Raw genomic sequence first — 24,532 nt, forward strand, 5'->3', positions numbered from 1 at the left:
ACCGAATAAATACCAACTCTGTTGCAACAGTTTAGGGGCTATTGTTTAATGTCTCTGGCCTGTTGCAAAGAAGTTAATTACAGCTAACTCCCCCTTACCTGCTATAATAAAATTATTCTAGTTAAACCATATCAAAAAGAAATATAATTTGGAAAAAGGGCCAGACACAAGATGTAAAAAACAAAAACAAAAAAACATTGCAGTTTATATTGCAGAGATAAGAATGCCTATCATGACTGTCTACCAGACAGCCACAAGAGGTGCTTCCTTCGGTTTCACTGAGTTTATTCCGCTGGACATTCTCACGCTTTACAGAAAAACACTTTATTGTTAGGAATAATACAGCTTTATATTACTAACACTATAGTGTTCCTTTACTATGAACTATACAGAAACCAGAAATATACTTTAAAAGATTTAATTGATATGTATCTGGCATAGCACAAAATCACAGTTTGATTTGTTGTATACAGTGTTGCTATGTCCTGCTAAAGACATGCATGCTGATAGTGAGCAATTTTTACAGGCAAATTGTAGTTGCTATGATGACAACTTACAACAGCATGTGAAGCTGTGCATCACCAACAATATGCTGACATGAGACTGATCGGTATCTTTTTGAGCAGGGATTTTGGGCTACCAGCTGGTAAAAATATTAACATTAGAAACATATTGGTAATTAGTGGCGACAGCTTATGGAAACTATTTGTCCAACAAGACTAGAAACTTGTCATAAGTCAATAGTTTTAACAGTGGAGCTCTAATTGACACATGAGAAGAAAAATAAAAGCTAATCATATTATGTCACTCATCCAGAGTGAGAACTTACCAGTGGGGAGAAGTTGGGGGGAATGGAATGATACAGGTCGAAGAAGAGCTGTAGTGTGGAGGAGTCCAGGAAAGCTGAAGAGATACACACTGGTTAAGTAAATTGCTTTTTTTATGTACATCTTTGTCATCTCAATATTGAATTGTATCAAAAGTATGTCCATGCAAAGTGTTCCTGTACCTAATCTCCAAACTGCTAGCTCTATGAAAGAAACCCCCCACTCCTATTCTGACCTGCTCCATCTGAGAATGGATAAGACTCACCTGAGCGCCAGCTAGTAGGGATCTGCACAGTACAGAGGTCGTCTGAGGACTCATCTGTAGAAGTACCAATGAAGTCAAAGTTCAGACAATTGTGAGTAAGCTTGAGAAGTTGCATGAGGAGGTCATGTTGAGACCCATCAGAAAGGAGCAGCGACTTCCCTGAGGCCTAAAAAACAATAAGATCCACTAAGTCAAATATATATTTTGTTTGTATTTGATGTAGCTATAGAGTGGAGTTGGACTTAAAAAAGGCGAATTTACAAAAAACAAAACCTATGTAATGTGAGTAGGAAATGTACATTTAGCTTTCACCAATTTCAGTGTATCCTGGGAAATAGAAGATACTGGGATGAAACAAAAACAATACAAAACCCAAAAGATCAAATCCAAACATTTCAAGTTTAAATGAACATTAAAGTCACCAAAACAACTTAATGAAGCAGTTTTCTGCTTAGTTCACTTCTCAAATCTCTGCCATTTAGGGGTTTAAAGGAACAATTTAGCGTTAAAAAGACATATGTATAACTACCACTATATTGTCCCTCTGACTGCCCCCCCAGTCCACGAGGGGTTAAAAACAGCTATTAAGGTAGTCTTAACATTGCAATGTAAATATTGCAGTTTTGCATTGAAGGTTAAGGGAACAGCAACACTGAACACATACCACCTTAATGAGAAAAAGTAGTCTGGCTTTAAATCACACCTCCCTGCAAGTACTTCCTGAAAAGGGAGACCCAATGTTTACACTTCCTTAATTACACATTCTTATTTAAGGAAGCACGGTTAATATCCTTCCAAACCGTGCAAGAACCTTCTGTGTGTGAATAGTAACATTAAATTCAATATACAGAGCAGAAGATAAAAACTTCTAAAGTAAGACTGAAAATTAAAGCATTTTTTTCATGCAGGTGGTCAGTCACAGCCAAGAAAGGTGTGGCTAAGGCTACATAAAACAGAAACAAAACCAATTTAACTCGTAAATGGCAGATAATAGAGCAGTGACATACGGAGAGGCATGATCTATACACCCAAACTGCTTCATTAAAGTAACACTATAGTGTGATACACAAACATGTATTCCTGACACCATAGTGTCATGAAATGACTATTTAGGTTCCTGACCCCCTAGCTTTACTTTAAATAGCTGATTATACCCCCCTATTTGCCACTGCTGCACCAGTCTCACCATGGCTGGCCCTGCCTCTGAGATTATCAAATCTGACCATCGGAGCCAGTCCAATTCTTTCTCAAAGGAAAGCATTGGAAGGCTAATGCGCATGTGCAGCGAAACACTGTACTGCGCCAGTCAACATCTGCTCTTAGAGAGATGCATTAAAGGGAAACTCCAGTGCCAGGAAAACAATCCGTTTTCCTGGCACTGGAGGGTCCCTCTCCCTCCCACCCCCCAATCCCCAGTTGCTGAAGGGGTGAAAAACCCCTTCAGTCACTTACCTGAGGCAGCGGCGATGTCCTTTGTCGCTGCCTCCTCCGCGCCGCTCCTCCCTGTGATTCCATGCGCATTACGTCTCCCCATAGGAAAGCATTGAAAAAGATTTTCAATGCTTTCCTATGGGAAAATGAGCGACGCTGGAGGTCCTCACACAGCCACTAGAGGTGGAGTTAACCCTGCAAGGTAATTATTGCAGTTTATAAAAAACTGCAATAATTACACTTGCAGGGTTAGGAGTAGTGGGAGTTGGCACCCAGACCACTCCAATGAGCAGAAGTGATCTGGGTGCCTGGAGTGTCCCTTTAAATTAATGCATCTCTATGTGGAGCTTTCAGAGTCTCCATAAAGAGTGTGGAGACGCTGAGCACCAGTGCAACACTGACCCAGGAAGCACCTTTAGTGGCAGTCTGAGTGACTGGCACTAGAAGTGTACTAGGCAGTAATATAAACACTGCCTTTTCTCTGACAATGCCATTTTTATATTAAAAAGCCTGCAGGGACAAACTATAGACTCCGGTACAACTACATTAAACTGGTGACTATCGAGTCCCTTTAAGCTAAAGTTGTTTTGGTGACAAGATTCATGTGTGGCCAGTCATTATGCCATGAGAAAACAGAACACATTAAATACATGTATATTAGAAAAACAGAACATTCATAGTCATAGTGTCTCTTGTCTAAAGGGTTTAGTGACAAGCCCAACAGTAGACATACTTCATCAAATCATGTTATTCTTGGCATCTTAATTCATGATCAAATTAATAAATAAATACTTTTTTTATTTATATCAAACATGAAAGCCAATTCACATCATATTAAAAATACCTAGCCATCTGGCGCAAATATGTGCAGAAACCCATTACAAATTTAAGGTGAATGTCATCTTGTGGCCAATATTATAAAGTGCAGTTAAATTCAGTACTAATTTACATAATTTAAAACTGCTTAACCCCTTAAGGACACAAGACATGTGTGACATGTCATGATTGCCTTTTATTCCAGAAGTTTGGTCCTTAAGGGGTTAAAGGGACACTGTAGGCACCCAGACCACTTCAGCCCATTGAAGTGGTCTGGGTGCCAACTCCCATCACTCTTAACCCTGCAAGTGTTATTATTTCAGTTTTTATAAACTGCAATAATCACCTTGCAGGAGTAAGTCCTCCTCTACTGCCGGTCTCCCACATAGCCACTAGAGGGACTTCCAGGTACTTAAGATGATTTTTGGTTGTCTAAATGACGCTGGACGTCCTCACACTATGCATGAGGGGAGATTAACATACTATAGGTATGGTTCTTATTATTAAATTCACCTGTTTAACATAACCTTGAGCTATTTTGATATGTTGTTTATTAATACAATGGTATTTAAACACTGTTTGTATACATGTATACTATGGCTTGATAAAGGTCTCAGATAGTGACCAAAACATTGCCTATGTGATATGCTCCATTACAGAAGATGCCAAGCCCTGGATATCTGAGTGCCTGGAGCTTACTTTTCTCTTTGCGGGGTTTTAGTGAGTAGTTGGTGCCACCTCCACGGCTTGAAACACCGAACCTCTTAATATGATAGTTGTCTACATGTAATGTTTTATAAAGGGCTGTTCCCTACATTGAATATTGATCTACCCCTATAACCGTAAACATTTTAATAGAGGTCTAGTGTTTAAAACAGAAATCTCTTTTTTGTAACAATCTGTTGTCTATACTATATCTTTTACTTCTACTGTAATAAAATGTGCTCAGACAGACACATTTTGGGTCGTTCCCCACCTCCCCCTTATCTTGGGAACACAAGTTTGCTAATTTGGTGGCATCACACTGCTAATTTTGACACAGTCCCTAAACCATAGCAAATGTCAATCTTACTTAATAAGAACACAAATATAAAGCCACATAAACACGAGTTTATACAGGATTTATATACATATTGTATACAGAGGATTTATGTACATAGAATTGTAAATATGTATATACAATACTTTGATGTGCTTTCACACAAATTATTATACACTAAGATTATACACATGCCTGTTTCAGAAGGTTGCAGGACAGAGTGAAGATATCAAAAAGAGAGGAGTCTCTGAAAGATGAGGCAATTTTACGGTGTTTGGTCAGGGGATGAGTGGCATCTGCCTGTGGAGGAATGAACACATTTATTTTAAGACACACTCAAGCATAATAAATGTATATAGTCACTCATGTACGCTGCTAGAGGAAGTCACGTAGCCAGTCTGACTTCCTCCATTACAAAGTCATGTTGCGTTCATACAGCACAGCCCTTGCAAAACAGTCATACTTTTCCTCCCTCAGCTCATGCTCCCACAATCCCAGTCGTCTTTTTAATACCTTTAACTCCCTTCTTTGCCCTACTGTGGCCGATAGCTTTGCATGCTACTTTACCGACAAGATTGAACAGCTAAGGAAAGAATTCCCCCCACTATGCTACTAAACAAGAGGTGGCTGCGCTTCTTTCCTCTTGACCCACCACTTGCCCGCTTGATCCTGTACCGTCTCACCTTATCAGATCTCTCTCCTCTTGTGCCTCCCTTAACACACATCTTTAACTGCTCTCTCTCTTCTGGTGTTGTCCCTGCTGCCCTTAAACATGCTACTGTAGTACCCTTCTTATAATTTAAAAAAAAAAAAAATCTCTTAACCCGTCCTCCTCTTCTAACCATCATCCCATATCCCTACCTTTGCAAATTCCTCTCTAAAGTGTCTCTAACTGGATATTTTCGTTGCACCATCACCAAGCACTTCATTACCACATGGTAATTTATATGAAGACTCACTAAGTACTGTTGGTGATCAATTATTTTTTAATGTAATAACAAAAATAAAATAATTAAAGATTCTAAGAGCTTAAGTAACAGAATTTTCTGCAAAAAAAAAAAAACTGACTTTACTGCTGTTATTAAACCAGGAAGTGATGCATACCAACTTCCTATAACAATGCAGAACGAATACCCATTTTTTTATGGCACAGCAGAGGTTTCTGTGAATAGAAGTTCAATTTTCTGCCTTCTCAAGTGGAACTACAGAAGCATATGAATGAGGTTTATTCTGGTAATATTTTTGTAAGCACATTTACCTTATGGTGAAAGTATTAAAGGGACACTATAGTCACCCAGACCACTTCAGCTCAATGAAGTGGTCTGGGTGCCAGGTCCCCCAGGTTATAACCCTTCAGATGTAAACCTAGCAGTTTCAGAGAAACTGCTATGTTTACATTGCAGGGTTAATCCAACCTCTATTGGCCGTCTTCCGAACAGCCGCTAGAGGCGCTTCTGCGACGCTGAATGCGAAAAATCACATTCGGTGTGCAGAACGTCCATAGGAAAGCATTGAGTAATGTTTTTCATATGGACTGTTTGAATACACGCTCGGCTCTTGTTGCGCATGCGCATTCCGCTCCACTCGGGAGCTGACGTCAGCAGGGGAGGAGAGGTAACCAGCACCAAGGGAGCCCAGCGCTGGATTAAGGTAAGTAACAATGGGTTTTAACCCCTTCAGCGCCAAGGATGATAGTGTCAGGAAAACAAGTTTTTTTTTTCCTGACACCATAGTGATCCTTTAATCTTTACTATCATTCTGAAATATAAAATCTTTTTCCTCTATGAAAGGAACACAGTCTTTCCCAACCTACCTAATCTAGGCAACCAGAATAATTAAAGGCACTATAAACTAATTCTGGTTTTTGCCTTTTACTTTTTGTCATTCTATCTTGTTGGGTGCTTTTGCTACGCAAATGGTATGGGGAGAAAATCCTTCTCAATGGCTTTTAGTAGCAACCCAGCTGGGGCCAGGTAACCAATACTAGAGCAAGGAAAAACAGTAATTTTACTTACCGTAAATTCCTTTTTTCTTAGTATAGTGGCAGTACTTACTAGTGGGATGTTCCTTATGGTTCTGGACAACAAGCTCCCCCTTCTTAGAATTTAATTGCTGTGCTCCGCCTGCTGCCTCCATATAAGCTGTACCCCAGAGTCACATACCAGTAATACAAAAGAACGGAGACCGAATAATGCAAAGAATGTAATCTATATGAAAGAGGAGGGAAAGCCAGTACTGCCACTATACTAAGAAAAAACGAATTTATGGTAAGTAAAATTACTGTTTTTCCCCTTCGTATAGTGGCAGTACTTACAAGTGGGATATAGCAAGATCCCTGCACAAAACAAAGGGTGGTAACTCAGAAGGCCACAGCTTGTAGCACCTTACGCCCCAAAGCAGCTTCAGATGATGAGAATACGTCCAGCCTATAATGCTTGATAAAAGGTATGTAAGGAAGACCAAGTAGCAGCTTTGCAGATGTCTTCAGGTGAGGCGGCTGCTTTTTCAGCCCAGGAGGTCGCCATAGCTCTAGTGGAATGAGCCTTTAACGGGAAACTAAGGGGAATCCCTTTGGATTGATAAGCCAACCTGATTGTATTTGTCAGCCATCTGGCCAAAGAGGGTCCTGAAACAGCACAACCCCGGTTAGTGCCTTGAAAGTATACAAATAGATGATCTGAGGATCTAAACCCCTGAGTCTTCTGAAGATAGATCTTCAGGGATCTTCTAACATCTAGGAGATGCCACTTTCTTTCCAGATCCGATGTGGGAGATTGACAAAAAGCCGGCAGGACAATAGGTTGGTTAATAGCAGCACTAGAAATAACCTTAGGCAAAAAAAGAAGGCTTGGTGTGCAGGACCACCTTGTCTTGATGAAAAATTGTGCATTCCGGAGAGGAAGAGAGAGCTCGGATCCCACCTACTCTTCTAGCAGAGGTGATAGCCACCAGGAAAGCTGTCTTGAAGGTAAGCAGCTTGATAGGAACCTCCAGTAATGGTTCAAACGGTGGTTCACAAAGGGCTTGAAGCACCAGAGACAGATCCCAAGTAGGAAAAGGTACTAACTTGGGAGGCCTCTTCAGCCTTATGGACTTAAGAAATCTTCGTATAAGCAGGTTTGAGGCAATGTCACGAACCAGGAAGTGACTTAGAGCTGAAATCTGGCCTTTGAGCGTAGATACTCCCAGGCCGGCTTCAAACCCATCTTGCAAAAAAGAAAGAATTTCCGGGATAGAGGCTTTGGCCGGATCCAAACCTCGAAGTGAACACCAGGTTCTGAACTTCATCCAAACTCAAATAGATTTTCGAAGTGGACAAGCGGACAGAAGACAGCAACACGTCACATAAAAGGTCAGAAAGACCATGACCTTGAAGGATCATCCTTGCAGCAACCATGCCGTCAGGTGAAACATCTCCAGGGTTTCCACGGGAAGAGTCACATTCTCCAATATTTGAGAAGAGACTGGGAGATGCCAACGTGAGATGGTCATGTTTTCCACTTCTGAAAACCAACTTCTGTTCGGCCAGAAGGGCAGGACTGCCAAAATTCTTGCCTTCTCCCATCTTATTTTCTGAACAATCCGTGGTATAAGAGCGATAGGAGGGAAAACATAAGCCATGTCGAAGTTCCAAGGGATCGATAGTCCGTCTAGGACATCTGGGTAATCTCCTGTATGGAGAGAAGCAAATCTTTGTACTTTTCTGTTTCTCCTTGTGGCCAACAAGTCTATCTCTGGCCTGCCGAAGCGTGAAACCAGCTCCAAGAAAACTTGGTTTGACAGTGCCCAGTCTGCCTGAGATCAATGGCTTCTACTGAGGTCGTCTGCAATAATGTTTAGAGACCCTCTGATATGGGTAGCTGATATTGCGAGAAGATTCGCTTGGGCCCAAGACATTATGCGGTAGCAGAGATCTTGTAGAGCCTTCACCTTCGTGCTTCCCTGGTGATTCAAATAAGCCATTGTAGTGGCGTTGTCCGACTGAATCCTCACTGACTGATAGGTGATGGCTGAACTGAAGGAAACCAGCGCCTTCCAAACCGCTTTTAATTCCCTGCAATTTGAGGAAGCGCCTGCCTCCACTCTGTTCCAAAGACCTTGATGGAACTGAGAACCTAGATGGGCGCCCCAACCCGTCTGGGAGGCATCTGTGGTTATCGTAATCCACTGTTTCTGTGCAAACGATAGGCCCTTTGAGATGTTGCTTCTGTCTTTCCACCAGTTCAGTTGTATTTTCACCCCTTCGGATAGGTGGAAGGGAGAGTCTAGATCTTCCTGTTTTCGTGTTTATTGGTAAAGAATGTCCCATTGTAACGGTTTTGATTCTGCCTTTGCCCAGGCTACAGCCGGGATTGCAGAAGTGGTGAGGAGGCCTAGTAACCTCATAGCATCCCTGATAGAGCTTAGTTTGTTTTGCAGCTTTGATACGGCTTTTAAAATCCTCATTTGTTTCACTATTGGTAGAAAAAGAGAGAGGGACTGTGATTCTACCCGAAGACCCAAGAATTCTAGACTCAGTGACAAAGTCAACTTGGATTTTCCCAGGTTCAGGATCCAACTGTGATCTTTTAAAACCTTCATTGCGGGGGCGGGGCCGGACCGCCGAGCTGGATGGTCGACAGCGGGACCAGCTCCTGCAGCCTAAGTCTAAGCAGGCTTAAAAAAAAATCATGATTCCTGGCACAAAACCATCCGGCAACGGGGGCCCTCAGCGGGCAGAAAGCCCTGGATATAGGGTGAGGCTGGCCAAACAGGCTTCAGTCCCCTAGAGGAGGATCCCTCACTGACACTACCGAGGCCTACTCCGGCGGTGAGCGGGGCGGACGGCCGCTGCCCTGCTGTTCAGCGCTTAGAGTCAGACCCGCGGGGAACCGGCCCCATATCCCCCCCCCCCCCCCCTATGGACCGGGGGGGTGATCCCGGTCCCCACCCTCGAGACCCGCAAAACAAGCAAGGCAAAACAGCAAGGCCGCCAAGATCCGCACTGCAGGAACTGACGCCAAGATGGCGGAGGCCATGTGGGATGGTGTTGAGACCAGAGCCTGCACAGACTACTTACCCACAGCGGCAGTACAAAGAGCGGACTGTAAACACCAGCGGCACAGATCCTTACTGCAGCCATCCACCTGCAGGCACCCTCGAACCCCAACAAGCCACCCACCTTCACTAAAGCCACCCTCAGAGGCCTCCCGCGGGGTCCCGGTATTTCCTCCCTCCTCCGGGCAGGGAAACGAAACATCACACACAGGCATCAGCTGCACGCAACCACCGCTGCACTGGGGAGCTTACCGGCACAGGGAGAAGCAAACGAGCAATCTCCCAAACCCCTGTTGGATCCTCATAGGCAGCAGAAACACAGCAGAGAACCTGCCCAGCACCCAGCGACCGGCAGCAGACCGGGCATCCTGGTACAACACATCGGCAGCTGAAGGGGGTAACTCTCACCTACCTAAAGAGGGACTTCCTACCACAGAGACGGTCTTACCTCCAACCATCTTACCCTCAGGAACTCTGTGCCATTATCGACTGAAATCTGCTACCTGCTGGTATACGCCATCCACTAGCTTGCCTCTAGACCACCCTGTAAACATGAGTAAAATCTAACCAGCTTGTCTTTAGATAACCATTATTTAAGGGAATCACATAGTATGTTTAACTACTATACCAATATACATCCCTCACTTAAGCATAAGTTAGGCGAAACTACATCAAGGGTCCGAAACGAAAGCGACGATGCATACTTTAATTCTTAACCTCAAGCTACTGTTACCAAACGATAGAATAATTCATTATGACCAACCAGCATGTACCTAGCCTGTTTTATAAATATCAAAATAAGTTTGTACCTTCTAAATGCTATATAACAGTTATTTCACTTTATGTTGAATACCAGAGCTTGCATCACTACGTTTATTACTCAAGTGTTATAATATTATCTATACTGAAGCCTGTTTCTTTAACTTAAAAAAAAAAAAAGTGCAATTGTCTCTCGTGCCATGACACTGTATACAAATATTTGACCACATTAAGCTCGTAGATGCTGTTGTGGCGCTACCAGCCTGTATGTTATTACGTTCTTGCACACCAAAATAAAGAATTTTAAAAAAAAAAACCTTCATTGCAATCTTGAGATGAAGATTTAGCAGTTGTCTTGATTGGGCTTTCAGGAACCAATCGTCCAGGTATGGAACAATCGAGATATCTTTCAGACGTAAAACTGCTGCTATGGGTGCCAGGATCTTCGTAAAAACTCAAGGAGCTGAGGACAGGCCAAAGGGAAGAGCCTTGAATTGTAAATGGAGAATCCTTCGCTTTCTTGTTAGAACTGCAAACCTGAGAAACTTCCGGGAAGATTCTGAAACCGGTACATGGAGATAAGCATCTTTTAATCTAACTTTGCCATGTAATCTCCCTTTGTTAAATGTGTGTCACAGACAGAATACTTTCCATACGGAACTTCTGGTACGGTATGCAGGTGTTTACTTGTTTCAGGTCTAGGATCGGCCGAAAGGATCCATCTGGTTTTTGAACCAGGAAAAGGCGTGAGTAAACTCCCTGAAATTCACAACGTTTGGGTACCTTCTCTACCACATCTTTTCTTAAAAGAAGAAGAGCTTCTGTTAGGAGTGCCTCTGTTTTTACCCTTGAAGGATAGCTTGACAGTAGGAAGGATGGACGTGGTCTTGATGAAAACTTTATTCTGTAACCTTCTGAAACGATTCTTGTAATCCACCCATTTGAAGTACTCTTTTTCCATTCGTGGGCAAAGAACCGAAGGCGTCCTCCCACTCTTTTGGCGTCAAAACTTCCTATTTTTGTCTTGCCTGTTGGATTCCTGTCTAGACCACTGGCTGTTTCCACCATGTTTTTGAAACCTGCAAAACCGCCCTTGGTAACGAAAGGACCTCTGACCCTTGTACTGAAATCTTGTATATCCCTGGGTTCTTGATTCCAGAGGTAGGGCTTTCTTTGTTTCCGACATCTGTCTAATAATGTCTTCCAAAGGAGTACCAAAAAGTTTGTTCCTCTCAAAGGGTAATTCACATAAGGCTGCCTTAGACGCAGAATCAGCTGTCCATGTTCGTAGCCAAAGCGCTCTTCTGGCTACTGACGACAAACCCATAATTCTTGCTGATAAACGAAGAAACTCATCAGAGGCATCCGAAAGGAATTCATTGGATAGTTTCAGTAGGAACATGAGATGGGAAGGATCTGTATCTGATTTTCCCATAAGGGAATCTTCCAGGGCTTGTAGCCAAACGCTCTGAGCTCTGAGAACCGCTGAACCTGCAATTTCAGCTCTGCACTGATATCCTGCGGCCTGGAATATTCTTCTACATGAAGTTTCGGCTCCTTTGTCCATTGGGTCTTTAAGTCCTGAGACTTCGCCAATGGGTATAGTGGTTTTCTTTGATAGCTGGGCAATCTGAACATCCACTTTAGGAAGATCTTCCCATTTTTCTTCAGACTGTAACCTGAACAGCAGTTTAAAATGCTTTGAAATAAACACACGTCTTTCAGGATTCTTCCATTCTCTATGAAGGAGATCCAAGATTATAGGAGACATTGGGAAACCTTTAACCTTACCCTTGGTAGGTTCAGTTTCTTGTACCGCCGTCGTCACTTCTTTAATAAATTTCTTCAGCTCTTCTGGTGGAAAACCCTCCTCCACACTTGAAGCCAGGCTGGAAATATCCGAAGGCGAAGAAAAAGAGCATTCGCCTGAAGAGACGTCAGACACAGAAGGAGATCTATTCCTCCTACGCTTTGTAGGCAGTTTCTCTTGAATAGCCGGTTCATTTTTCACAGCATCTTTAAAAGATTTAAATGTCTGGGACAAATTTTCCTGAAACCAGCCCAGGAAGGATGCCATATCAGTCTGCTTGGCTTTTTCTAGCAATTCCGTTGAGCACTGATTGCATGTCTTTTTGCGACATCCGTCAGGTAGAGGTACCGCACATTCCAGACAACATAAGTGCTTAGATTTGCTTGTGGCTTTTTTCGGAACAGATGTCTACATCTTGTCTTTATCTGTCTTATCTGGAGATATAGGACTGGACATATCTGTGTGAAAAAACACCAGAATAAAATAATTCTAGGAGCATGCATAATGAAAGGCGAAAAGGGAGAGTTTAAATAGTTAAATCTCAAATCACCTAAGATCCGTGTAGGAGGGCTGGTGACACGGAGAACCAGGACTGTACACCCACCCTTTGGGTCAGGAAGGTCCTGCACAGCAACATAAGTCCAAATTTTGAATTCGGCGCCAAACACCGTTTTGCGCATGCTCAGTAGCGCGATTCTGTGTTTGGTGGAACGCAAAGCCTCCCGGGCGTGCGTTCCACCGCTGTGCGCATGCATAACAAGCAATGAAGGAGGAACGCCTGGGAACTCTTTCAGAAATGCCACAAAAGCCAGTACCTGGTCGCTTCCGAAACGCGAACCCGGAAGTACTATTGCCGCTCAGTTCCCGCCCGGGAAGCTATCGGGCACTCACCTCCCGGTCAGCAACCTGTGCTGACTGCACCAAATCTCCACCTGCACTGTGGGGGAACCTGTCCGTCCCGTTGCCGGGACAAGAAGAACTGGTATGTGACTCTGGGGTACATTTTATATGGAGGCAGCAGGCGGAGCACAGCAATTAAATTCTAAGAAGGGGGAGCTTCTTGTCCAGAACCATAAGGAACATCCCACTTGTAAGTACTGCCACTATACGAAGGGAAAAATCACCTTTTGTCACTGTCTCGGAGGTGGTGTGACATGACCACCATGGCGGATGAAAAAACCTAAACACCTGCATCTGTTTTTAACTGTATTATATTTTATTTTTTACGTTTGTTATGACATGGCGAAAATCGAGTACTGTATGTAAAGCAAAATTCACAATGTACTATGTTGTCAAATTGGTACCTGTCAAAAAGAAAGAAAAAAAGAAAAAAAAAAAGGGAATATAGCCAGCCAAACCATTTATTTCTATGAAGTTGACTGGGTGCAGAGGTTGGGTTATTTTAACCATGCAATGTTTACACTACAGGGCTAAATCTAACTCTAGTGGATGTCTTTCTGAGAACCACTATAGGCGTTTCCTTTTAGACTGAGTAAAACTCTATCTGGATATCAAAAGCTGCTGATTTAATTGAAGAAGCGCAGCGTTTGGCTGTACATACCAAGTTCCAACCCAGTGTCTGACTGCGAAAACAACCCAGAAGTAACCAATGGTGATTCATCTATGGTCTGCATGCACACTATATATTTTGTAGGAAGCCAACAGAGAGTTCAAAATACCGTGTTTTCTCACTAATCTATTTCAAAACACACACTTTTTTTTTTTTAAACATTTAATAGCCATTTTTTTCCCCAAATGAGGCTATATAATTCAAGACGGATTTATTAATGCACAAATAAGGAAACATATTGCACTATTAACAATATACATGGAAATTTTTATATCAGAGCATTTAGTGGTGGTCACTCACCTGGTTGATTTCATTGGTCAGTTGTGATAAAATACTAACTCCAATCACACAATAATCCACACTGTCCTAAAGAGAGACACAAAGCTATTAGTTACAGTGACTGAAACCAGTATTATAGAGCACCATAGACATTCTTCACGTGTCTGACAGAAAGAGCAGCAAATACTGTCATCAACCACGAAATGATTTCAGCCTTATTTAGATACTGTTAGAAAATGGTGTAAAGATGGTCCAAAGCTTGGACTAATAAACAGCATATTTAAATCTCAAATATTTATAATTTGCTTATTTTCCGAAAAAACATCAACATTTAAGAACTCGCTACATTAGACAAACATATTTAAACGTGTAACTGCTATTTAGGGATTAATACAGATACTCAACATGTTTGACAAAAGAAGGTACTATGTGAGACACTCTAGGTTAACAAACTGAAATTGCTACACTCAGTGACTTCTGACCTGCAGGAAGCGTGTTACATCCACAATTACGCTCCTGAACACATAATCCTCTTTCTGACAGTCAAACCAGCCAAGTTTCGTGATTCGGGCATAGAGCTGGATCAGAGCCTGGGTAACAAATGAGGCAAGCTTGGGTCTCGTAGCCAAGTATGTCAGCACGTAGTTCCCTTTTAGAGAAGACAATCAAATCAGAACTTTCACATGCAGCGCACAGGAAAAACATTGATGCATGGATATCACTGAAGAGAGACATCTTCTGTGAAAATATCAATCACCTTTTGTACCAATGTAAACATTTCAGTAAGTTTGTGTCCATTTATATATATATATATATATATATATATATATATATATATATATATATATATATATATATATATATATATCAAGATAATTTCTTAAGGAAGAACCAAAAATATTAAACACTTAAATCATATATGACTTATTTTCCTTCTCCCTGCGGCTTATCTTTTTTTTTCCAAAAACAAGGATGTTTGGGAGATCTAGAGGTCTGCAGCCCTGTAATTGGGGTCTAATAGATGTGAAAGGTGTGTTTATGCTTTGCCAACAGAGACAGTTTCAGGGTTTCTAACACAAAAGTACACCTGTATTCATGCATAGGGCTGGTAGGATGTGACATTATCACTGCACACTGACTTGGGATACTGCTCAGGAGATGAAGGAATCCCTGAAGCTTTCTCTGCTGCAAAAACACACAATAATTTAGCATTCTTGAAACTTCCAGGGGCTGTTAAGGAAAAAAAAAAAAAAAGATCTATCCTGAACCCTGCTTGCAAACTAACACCATTTCAAGTCCCTTTTTTGAGTACCAATTGATATGTTGAACTTTGGCAAACTATGAAACAGCTCAAGAATATGTTGATTAGGAGGGTGTTAAATATTACCTTTTGATTAGTTTATATATAGAAATATAACCATAAATACATTCTATGGTTCTAAACCCAAAGTAACCCTGTACAAATTTACCACATTTGTAAATTGAGCACTTTAAATGTCAGTTTTAGCTTCATAACAAGAAACATTCACCCCCTCCAACTTTTTGTATTAAATTTCCAAAGAAACGAGCAGTTTATAAGGAAAAGGCAAAGTGCATGCTGGAAAGGTAAATATAAGCAGAAAGAGTTGTGCAAGTAAAGTACAAATTAGTTTTTCTTTCTACCTCTTTAAATGTCAGTGAAACAGCTGATTATTTTTAACCAAGTTTTTTAAACTTTTTGACAGTGTTTTCAAACTAGTGAGTATCTTTCTCAGGACCAGTTTTCAGCAACATCACATTATTCCAGTAAGTCACTGGTCCTGCAAAATGGCTAATGAATAGTCAGGTATTCCTAAGCTAATTAGACCGGTAAGCATTAAGGCTAATGAAGCAGAATGGTGAAAGTATGCCAGTACAAATATTTGTAACATTCTCGTATTATCAAGATATGATTATTAGATTTTGTCACTGCTAGGCTCTAAAAATAAACAATTAAGCCACTCAACTATAATGAGCAAGAAAGTCAAGACAGAAATGTAATGTACTTACGGATATCGATCCTCTGTTCCAGTGGAAGGGGATTGCTGCTCCTTGACACCAGTTTGGTCAGGCAAGTAGCAGCCAGAAGCTGGGAGTATGAGGACTGGAAGAAAAAAAAAAAAAAGAAGCAAATTAGACACTATCCTCAGAAAATGACAATTACCACGGCAACACTCCACTCGGCATACCAGTCTCAAAAGTGTTGGAGAGAGGAGCTTGCGGGAACAGAAGATATCAAATGCTGGATCCCGGCCACCCCCTCTAAAATGTAAGGCCCCCTGGAAGCCTACATACACCCAGCCAATGAACCACCAGGGAGTGTAATGTCCCCTTCCAAGCCACAGATTAAAAAAAAAAAAAAAAAACACTAAAATAAAAAAACAAAAACATTCTTGTATACATAGGCCACTAAGGGTACTTGACTCAAATCATAAAATAATTTCAATTAAAATATATATATATTTTTTTACATTTTGTAGAAACCCCCCTCTCAAAAAGAAAGCATACATTAGTAATCAAATATCTTTTAGCCACCAAGGACAGGGCTGGCACTGAAAGGCAAATTGGGTATGTTAAAAGCAACAGAAGAAAGGATCACTGTTCCAATTGGATGACTTGTGCAGTGCGAATTTACAAAGGCTCAGGGGTAGCCATAGGTCAAGCTGCTTCTTCTACATCTCTTGAGCAGGAGCAATGAATATCAGTTTTTACTAGCGGTCAAGCATCATGATTTAGTAAGTTTAATACGGAACCCTGAGATCGATACAAACGACAAAATCTGGGGAACACAATCAATTCCTCCATATATAAGTGAGCAGACATTCTAATATTAAGTGCCTTGCAAGCTAATGGAATTAACTCATACAATGCTGGTAAGGAGGTAAAAAAATAAAGCGTGCAGGTAGAACAGGGAATGACAAATGTCCCTAGAATTTTGCAGTCAGGCAAAACTGCTACTTACACACATACCAAACCAGTTACACACTCTCACGCACTGAACCATTCATGCACTCGTTCATACAGGCAGATACCAATTCACACATACACTTTCTACAATTAACTCATATCTCCCTGATGCTCACCTATGCCAGCATTTAGAGGGTTACTCCAAGCACCATCACCACTTCAGTGATTTGACATGGTCACGGTGGCTGGTGTCTATATAAAGTTTCTCCATGAAACTCTGCACATACCGAGTTTAATCCCTTTGCTGATGAAGGTGTATCTCCACCACTGACCGCATCTTTGGGATTTTATTAGCCAGCCCAGAACTTAGAGTCAACTGTCTGCATATTTCTAGGCAAAAGGTGTATTCATTGGCTGAGACCAAACACACTCAGCCAATAAATGAGTTGCAGGATTGGCATCCGGCCTTGGCAGCTCTGCCTACAGGTTAATGTCACATTGCAGTTTAGGAGTTAAATAATTTTGTTTTTGCAGCCTCATTCACACATTCTGGGACATTTTCAAACTGATCTTACAGAACGGTCAGGGTTATTAAAGGGACACTGTAGTCACCCAGACCACTTCGGCTAATTGAAGTAGTCTGGGTGCTTTGACCTATTTGCACTTAGTGCTGCAATGTACAACATTGTAGTTCCAGATAATTCCAATGTTTACATTGCAGCTCTAAGTCTGCCCTCTGTGGCTGTCTAACAGACCTCCAGCGTCAGATTTTTCCCATAGAAAATCATTGAATAATGCTTTCTATGGGGAGGTCTAATGCGCTCGCGGCCATTGCCGCCCATGCGCATTAGGTCTCCCCCGCCGGCTGGGGAGAACCATGGGCGAAGCCTGACCCAGCGACGAGGGACATCGGCGCTGGATTCAGGTAAGTGACTGAAGGGGAATTAACCCTTTCAGCCCCGCGGGAGGGAATTCCTGAGGTAGGTGGGCAGTCTAGGAGCCTATAATGCCAGGAAAACAGGTTTGTTTTCCTGGCACTATAGGATCCCTTTAACCAAAGTGAGAACTGAAGAAACTTAAAGGACCACTATAGGCACCCAGACCACTTCAGCTCAATGAAGTGGTCTGGGTGCCAGGTCCATCTAGGATTAACCCTTTCTGCTGTAAACATAGCAGTTTCAGAGAAACTGCTATGTTTACCTATGGATTAAGCCAGCCTCTAGAGGCTGTCTCATTGACAGCCGCTAGAGGCGCTTCAGCACTTCTCACAGTGAGAAGACGCTAGCGTCCATAGGAAAGCATTGCGAATGCTTTCCTATGGACTAGCGGAATGCGCGCACGGCTCCTGCTGCGCATGCGCATTCAGCCAGTGACGTCAGAAGAGGAAGGAGAGTCCCCAGTGCCGAGGGAGCCCGGCGCTGGAGAAAGTTGAGTTTTTAATCCCTTCCTCCCCCTTCAGCCCGGCAGGAGTGGGACCCTGAGGGTGGAGGCACCCTCAGGGCACTATAGTGCCAGGAAAACGAGTTTGTTTTCCTGGCACTATGGTGGTCCTTTAAAGTGAATTTCTAATTTGTGGCCAAAATATCTGAATTAGAAAAAATAAAAAAAAGGTAGCTATGTGACTACTTCAGCTATTTTGGTCTAAAATGTGATATTCAATTTTGAATTTGCAAAATTCTCTCTTGAGTAAATAATTCTGATTGTGTTTACCTCTGTTAGTTTAACTTAAATTATACAGAGGCGGCTGCTGCAGGCAATTAATAGAGCATGAGATACATTCTAAATTAAACACATTGCAATGAGGCAAGTTTAAACATTATTTATCTTTTTCAGGAAGTGTGTAGGGAGGTTGTGTCAGTTGTACCAGAGAGAGAGGACTAGGCTGCATTAACAAAACTGCTTTAATTCATAAGTAACATAAAATTGAATAGCGAGTCAACAGTTGCAAAATCAAGCTAAATTAGTTTTGGGGCGGAAAGGGTCCTTTTAACATTACTTGCGAATGATGTCCCATTATTCCAAGATAAAAGCGTAATCACTAACCCATGAGAAAACATCCTGATAATTCTACACATGCATCAAACTCTTAAAGCACCACACTTACACTGCCTCTCTCCAGGAGCAGTTGGCACTTGCTCAGACACTCTGGGCTGTTTGTAAACTCCACTAGAGCCTTCTCTGCTTGCAAACGTGTGCTGGTGTCTGTTGTCTCATATAGCTGCTTGCACAGGATCTCTAGCTGAGCTAGACTCTAACAAAATAGAAAATCAAAAAAGTCACATCATGCAATACAAATAACATTATAACCATCATGAGACATTGAACAGAATATGTACTCTACAAGTGTCTTGACAACTGTGAATTAAATTAAGAAACACATTTGATCATAAAATCCCTTATTGTGTTATTCAGTACATTAAAGAGACTCTATAGTCACCAAAACAACTTTAGCTTAATTAAACAGTTTTGGTGTATAGATCTCTGTGCTCAATTATCTGCCATTTAGGAGTCAATTCACTTTGTTTAAGAACCCTAGTCACACCTTCCTGCATGTGACTTGCACAGCCTTCCATAAACACTTCCTGTAAAGAGTCATCTAATGTTTACCCTTCCTTTATTGCAAGTTCTGTTTAATTTAGATTTTCTTATCCCCTGCTATGTTAATGGCTTGCTAGACCCTGCAAGAGCCTCATGTATGTGATTAAAGTTCAATTTACAGAGCAAGAGATAAAATTGTTTAAGGTAAATTACATCTGATTAAAAGTGAAACCAGTTTTTTTTCATGCAGGCTGTGTCAATCAGAGCCAGGGAAGGAGTGGCATATGCTTTATAAACAGAAACAAATTGATTTGACTCCTAAATGGCAGTGAATTGAGTAGTGAAATCTGAGAGGCATGATCTACACACCAACACTGCTTCAGTAAGTTTAAGTTGTTTAGGTGACTATAGTGTTCCTTTTATATAGGCTATATTGGTAGCAAAGCGGGTGGTTTACTTAATTTGGCATACAGCTCATGCAAAAGGTTCCACTTAAATTGCTTTAAGAGACCACATTTCAGACTTTACTGGGACACTATAGGCACCAAAACAACTTTAGCTTAATACAGCAGTGGTGTCGTATAGATCATGGTCCTACAGTCTCATTGCTCAATTCTATTCCATTTAGGAGTCAAATCACTTTATTTATACAGCCCTAGTCACACCTCCCTGTGTGTAACTTGCACAGGCTTCCTAAACACTTCCTGTAAAGAGATGATGTTTACACCTCCTTTACTGCACATTCGGTTTCATTCGATTGCAGGGTTTACTCCACCTCTAGTGGCTGTCTTCAAGAGAGCCACTAGAGGCACGTCCTGGCTTTTCCTGGAGTTCAACTCTGAAACCGAAAAAGGATGTCCTTGCATTTTGCATGAGAATGTTCAGTGTCTTTATATCCCCATAGGAAAGCATTAATGCAATGATTTCCTATGGAACATAATGCATGCGCATTAGGTTCCCCCATTGTTGTGCATTATTAGTCAGAGAAAGATTAGACGGCACTGGAAAGAGGAGTTTACCAAGTTATTCCTAACACAATAGTGTTCATTTAAACCATTTTTTCATGTAGGCTGTCAGTCACAGCCAGTGGAGGTGTAGCTAGGGCTGCATTCACAGAAACGAAAGTGATTTACTTCATAAACAGCAGAAAGTGAGCAGTGAAGCTGCTTTATTAAGCTACAGTTTTAGTGCCTATAGTATCCCTCCAAATTTGCATGTCAATCTACCTGCTTTACTGTAAACTCAACTATGCTCTTAAGAAACCGCTTGTTTCCTAAAGTTATTTGCAAGAAAGGAGCACGCTGACCTAAAGGAGATAATTCAATTTGATTGAGAAATTGTTGTAAAAAGAACAGAGTGGTGTGGCTCTCATGATCTCCGATTAAAGGGCATGCCCCAAACAACTTAGGCGCATTAATTTAAGAATAATATTTTATCTATACATTGTGCTAGCAGTTTTACGAACAAATGTATAATTAGGAGGAAAACAAAAAACTTAAAAAGTTTTTTCTCCCAGCTGTCAGTTAATGCCTTGGCGTGCTGAGGAACTGAATGACAAGGAGGAGCAGAAAAGACCTGCCACAAGAAGTCCCTATGCTCTCATCCCATAGCAACCACAGTGCATGTCCTGTGGTTACTATGGAAACTCCCTAGCCAGTGCTTTTAGCTGGCAAAGGAGTATAGGAACGAAGTGATGCAACACAGCCAGGGTGCAGACGTCACTGACGAAGTTTCCCCTGTTTGGGGGTGTGTTTCAAGCAGGGCAATCAAAAACATTTTGGGAGGAGCTGAGACGGAGCACGGCCCGGGGGTAGGTGATATGCAAAGACGAACACCCACGAAGCAGCACTGGAAAGGAGGAAAAACACCCCTCTTTACTTACCTAGATTCTAGTGAAAAGTCTTAGTCGGCCTGTATTCCTGACCCTATAGTGTTAAAAACACTTTAGGTGGAGAGATTCACACAGCTGAGGAAGCCGAAGGAAAATTGGCGAAACACGTACTGGGGACTTGACAGATCACCTTTATGCCCAGTATTTTGTATTGTATTTATTTTGATTTTTATATGCTAAATGGCCATTCGAATTTTATATATAATGTAATAAAGTTCATATATATATATTTATATATTATTTGGGTTATTGGTTTCCTGCATATGGGAGTGTAGTCCCAAACTACACAACGTTCTGCAAGAGAGCCGATATGTGGCTCTACTTTTGTGAGTGTGTGTAATATATATTAATATTAATATTACAATTACAGGGGGGCGGAGCTTACCAACCGATCGAGCAAGACGCACATGGTGGGAGCTCCCACAACTGAGGCCCTGATTCTGGGCATTACGCCCGACCACCGCTTCGTGCCCGCAGCGGACAACTACCCTCGCACCCAGGAGGTGATGCGGAGTCCGGAGATACCCGATTCGGGGCTCCCCGCCACTAAGTTGCCCGCTTCACAATCCGCGGCCTGCACGGGTGGGAGCCGCGGAGAGACGGCCGCTCTCCCGGTTCTCGGGCTGAAGAGGGGATGCTCACACATCGCTCCCCCCCCCCCCCCCCTGGACCGGCGGGGGATATCCCGGTCCCCACCAGCATGGGACACAACACACTGAGGCATCATGGCAGATGAACCTCCAAGCAGAAAGGAAGCAGCAGTGCCCAAGATGGCGGACAAGCGCGCCACTACATGTGGCCTGATGCAGCCACAATGCAGCAAAGAAAGGCACACAGCGAAGGAATTAAAGAAGGCGAAGCATGGAACAAGCAACACCCTTGCCACTCCACCCAGGCACACCCGGGAGTTCTTTGACCGACTCTGCTCCAACCTATGGTCAAAACTCCGTTACAGGGTCCGGGCCTTCAAACAAGCAGTTCGAGAGGCGGCAGCATGGATCCGACCAGCTACCCGGCGGCACCTGAGTGAGTACCCACAACAAGCCCCCAGGGCGCCCTCCAGAAGGGGACGAAGACAGAAATCAAAGCAGCGAGTAGCGACGACTCGCCCCTCAGGCACCAGCAATCACCCTCTTAAGAGTCCACATCCAGCAGTGAAAGTCCCCGGACGACCGACTGCCCACACCCAGCAATGCCCCGACGCTAGCAGACAAGCTGGGGGACCAGCTCATGAGACTGCTCGCAGCCGAAATTGTACAGCCGCGGCACAAGAGATGACCCCCACGTCAAAAGGTGGGGGTTTGAGAGCCTTGGACTGCTCTCAAACCTATGCTAACAGCCTGCCGACCACTGGTATAGGGTAAAAGGGGACATTTGTATCGAGGTGGCATACTGAAATGACAATATGCGCGACTAATAGGCTACCTAGCTCTTAGTATACTACATGCTATTTTATCGAATGATGCAAAGTCACAGTTAATCACTATTGCTTATGGCGCTTACAGATGGGAGCAAATGAGACAAATTTGCATTGTGATATAGTTTTGTGATTTATATTCTCTTTCTTTCTGCTTAAAGCGACTAAAATGTCTGAGTCTACATATTTGGCCAACGCACTGCTGTCCCCTGGTGGACAAACTTCATGAAACCTATAGAAATCTGTGCTCAATGTTGTCCTTAGTACCTGGTTAAACGACAAAAATCAGCTTAATGTTTTATTTACTTTACTAACCAAGCTTGTATTCACGTAACCATTTTACCACAATTTAAAACAAAAAATATGGCAATCTTTCTTTGGAGCACACTACGTGTCTTACTGTTGTAATTACCTTATGTTACCCCACAATGCCTCCTCTTTCTCTTTTGTACCCCATAACGCATGTGCCATAATAAAAGAAAGATTTACAAAAAAAAAAAATATTACAATTACACTTTGAATTGATTCCCTTAATATACTGCACCATATATATCTATTTGTTTAAGCTTCAGTGTGCACTGGAGAAGACCACTTGAATCTGAATTAAAGAAGGGGAGGTCACCTTTACGGACCTACAAGCTTTCTATCCCTGAGTTTGGCGAATAGCTCAGAAGAATGTGAGTTATTCCATATGCATTATATATAAGGACTTTTATGCATTACAATATTACGCTATGGAGTTTATTTTATATTTTAGGTATACCATCTACAACAAATATTGGTCCTGGTGGGAATACCCCTTTGGTCTGTAATAATTCTTTATTTTGTATATAGTGCTACACCTTTTTTTTGTTTTTGCGGTATTGTGATTGGTATAGGAGGAAAGACTACACTTTGGTGTTACAGCAGCTACTATTTATATACCAGTATATATGATTATTACTACGCATTGAATTTATATACATTTAGCGCCGGTATATATTCTTTTGTTTCTTCTTGACTATTAAGGTGGCAGCCAACTTTAAATGAGGTTAAATCTCACCTTTTTTAAGCACCTAACAGGTTGGCCGGCGCCTGCTTCACCCACACCGTGCCTCCTTGGCTGAGATATTTAAAATTGACAATGTCAGCCAATCCAATGCTTCCCAAACACCTCGCTGGCCAATCAGCATCTCCTCGTAGACATGCATTAAATCAATGCATTTCTCTGATGAATGCTCAGCGTCTCCATGCATCTCTATGAGGAATGTTCAGCATTTCCATGTTGAGTGTGGAGACACTGAATGCCAGAGCTGCCCATTTTGCAGCACTGACCCAGGAAACATCTCTAGTGACTGTCTGAGCGACTGCCAGGTGTTACTAGGCATTAATGTAAACACAGCCTTTTCTCTGGAAAAGCAGTAGATGAAAATGCTTGCAGGGACATACATTAAGCTGCAGTTTACGGGGACATGGGACACTGTACCCAGACCACTTAAAAAGGACACTCCAGGTACCCAGACCACTTCAGCTAATTGAAGTGGCCTGGGTGCTGTGCCCCTATTGCACTTAGTGCTGCAATGTAAAACCTTCTATCAGACAGCCCTAGAGGGCTTCCGGACTCCAAACCGACCTTTGGTCGGTTATCTGATGCTGGACGTCCTCACAGACCTCCAGCGTCATATTTTCCCCATAGGAAAGCATTGAATAATGGGGCGGTCTAATGTGTGCATGCGGCCATTGCTGAGCGTAGGCGGAGCCTGACCCAGCACCGGATTCAGGTAAGTAGCTGAAGGGGTTTTAACCCCTTCAGCGACATGGGTGGGGGGGCACCCCATGCAAGAGATTACATTCTTGACAGTAGTGCATTTAAAGGGGCACAATATGAATTAATTGACTCAAATATTAATGCACGGAATACATAGTGCATTTAAAAATGTGTACACAAA

The 24,532-nt window shown here is 42.3% G+C and overlaps 1 protein-coding gene across 1 annotated transcript in view; it reads right to left on the minus strand.

The window, feature by feature from the left end:
- Positions 1 to 24,532, minus strand: part of XPO7 (exportin 7) — a 48,333-nt gene that overhangs the window by 19,568 nt on the left and 4,233 nt on the right. Inside the window, exons 2-8 of the mRNA XM_063448488.1 lie at positions 18,863 to 19,009; positions 15,862 to 15,955; positions 14,316 to 14,482; positions 13,855 to 13,920; positions 4,574 to 4,678; positions 1,093 to 1,258; positions 830 to 903 (exon numbers count right to left, since the gene is read on the minus strand). Coding sequence (XP_063304558.1) covers positions 830 to 903; positions 1,093 to 1,258; positions 4,574 to 4,678; positions 13,855 to 13,920; positions 14,316 to 14,482; positions 15,862 to 15,955; positions 18,863 to 19,009 — 819 coding nt within the window. The remainder of the gene's footprint in view (positions 1 to 829; positions 904 to 1,092; positions 1,259 to 4,573; positions 4,679 to 13,854; positions 13,921 to 14,315; positions 14,483 to 15,861; positions 15,956 to 18,862; positions 19,010 to 24,532) is intronic.

The sequence above is a fragment of the Pelobates fuscus genome, chromosome 3, assembly GCF_036172605.1.
Source record: "Pelobates fuscus isolate aPelFus1 chromosome 3, aPelFus1.pri, whole genome shotgun sequence".
Taxonomy (NCBI): domain Eukaryota; kingdom Metazoa; phylum Chordata; class Amphibia; order Anura; family Pelobatidae; genus Pelobates; species Pelobates fuscus.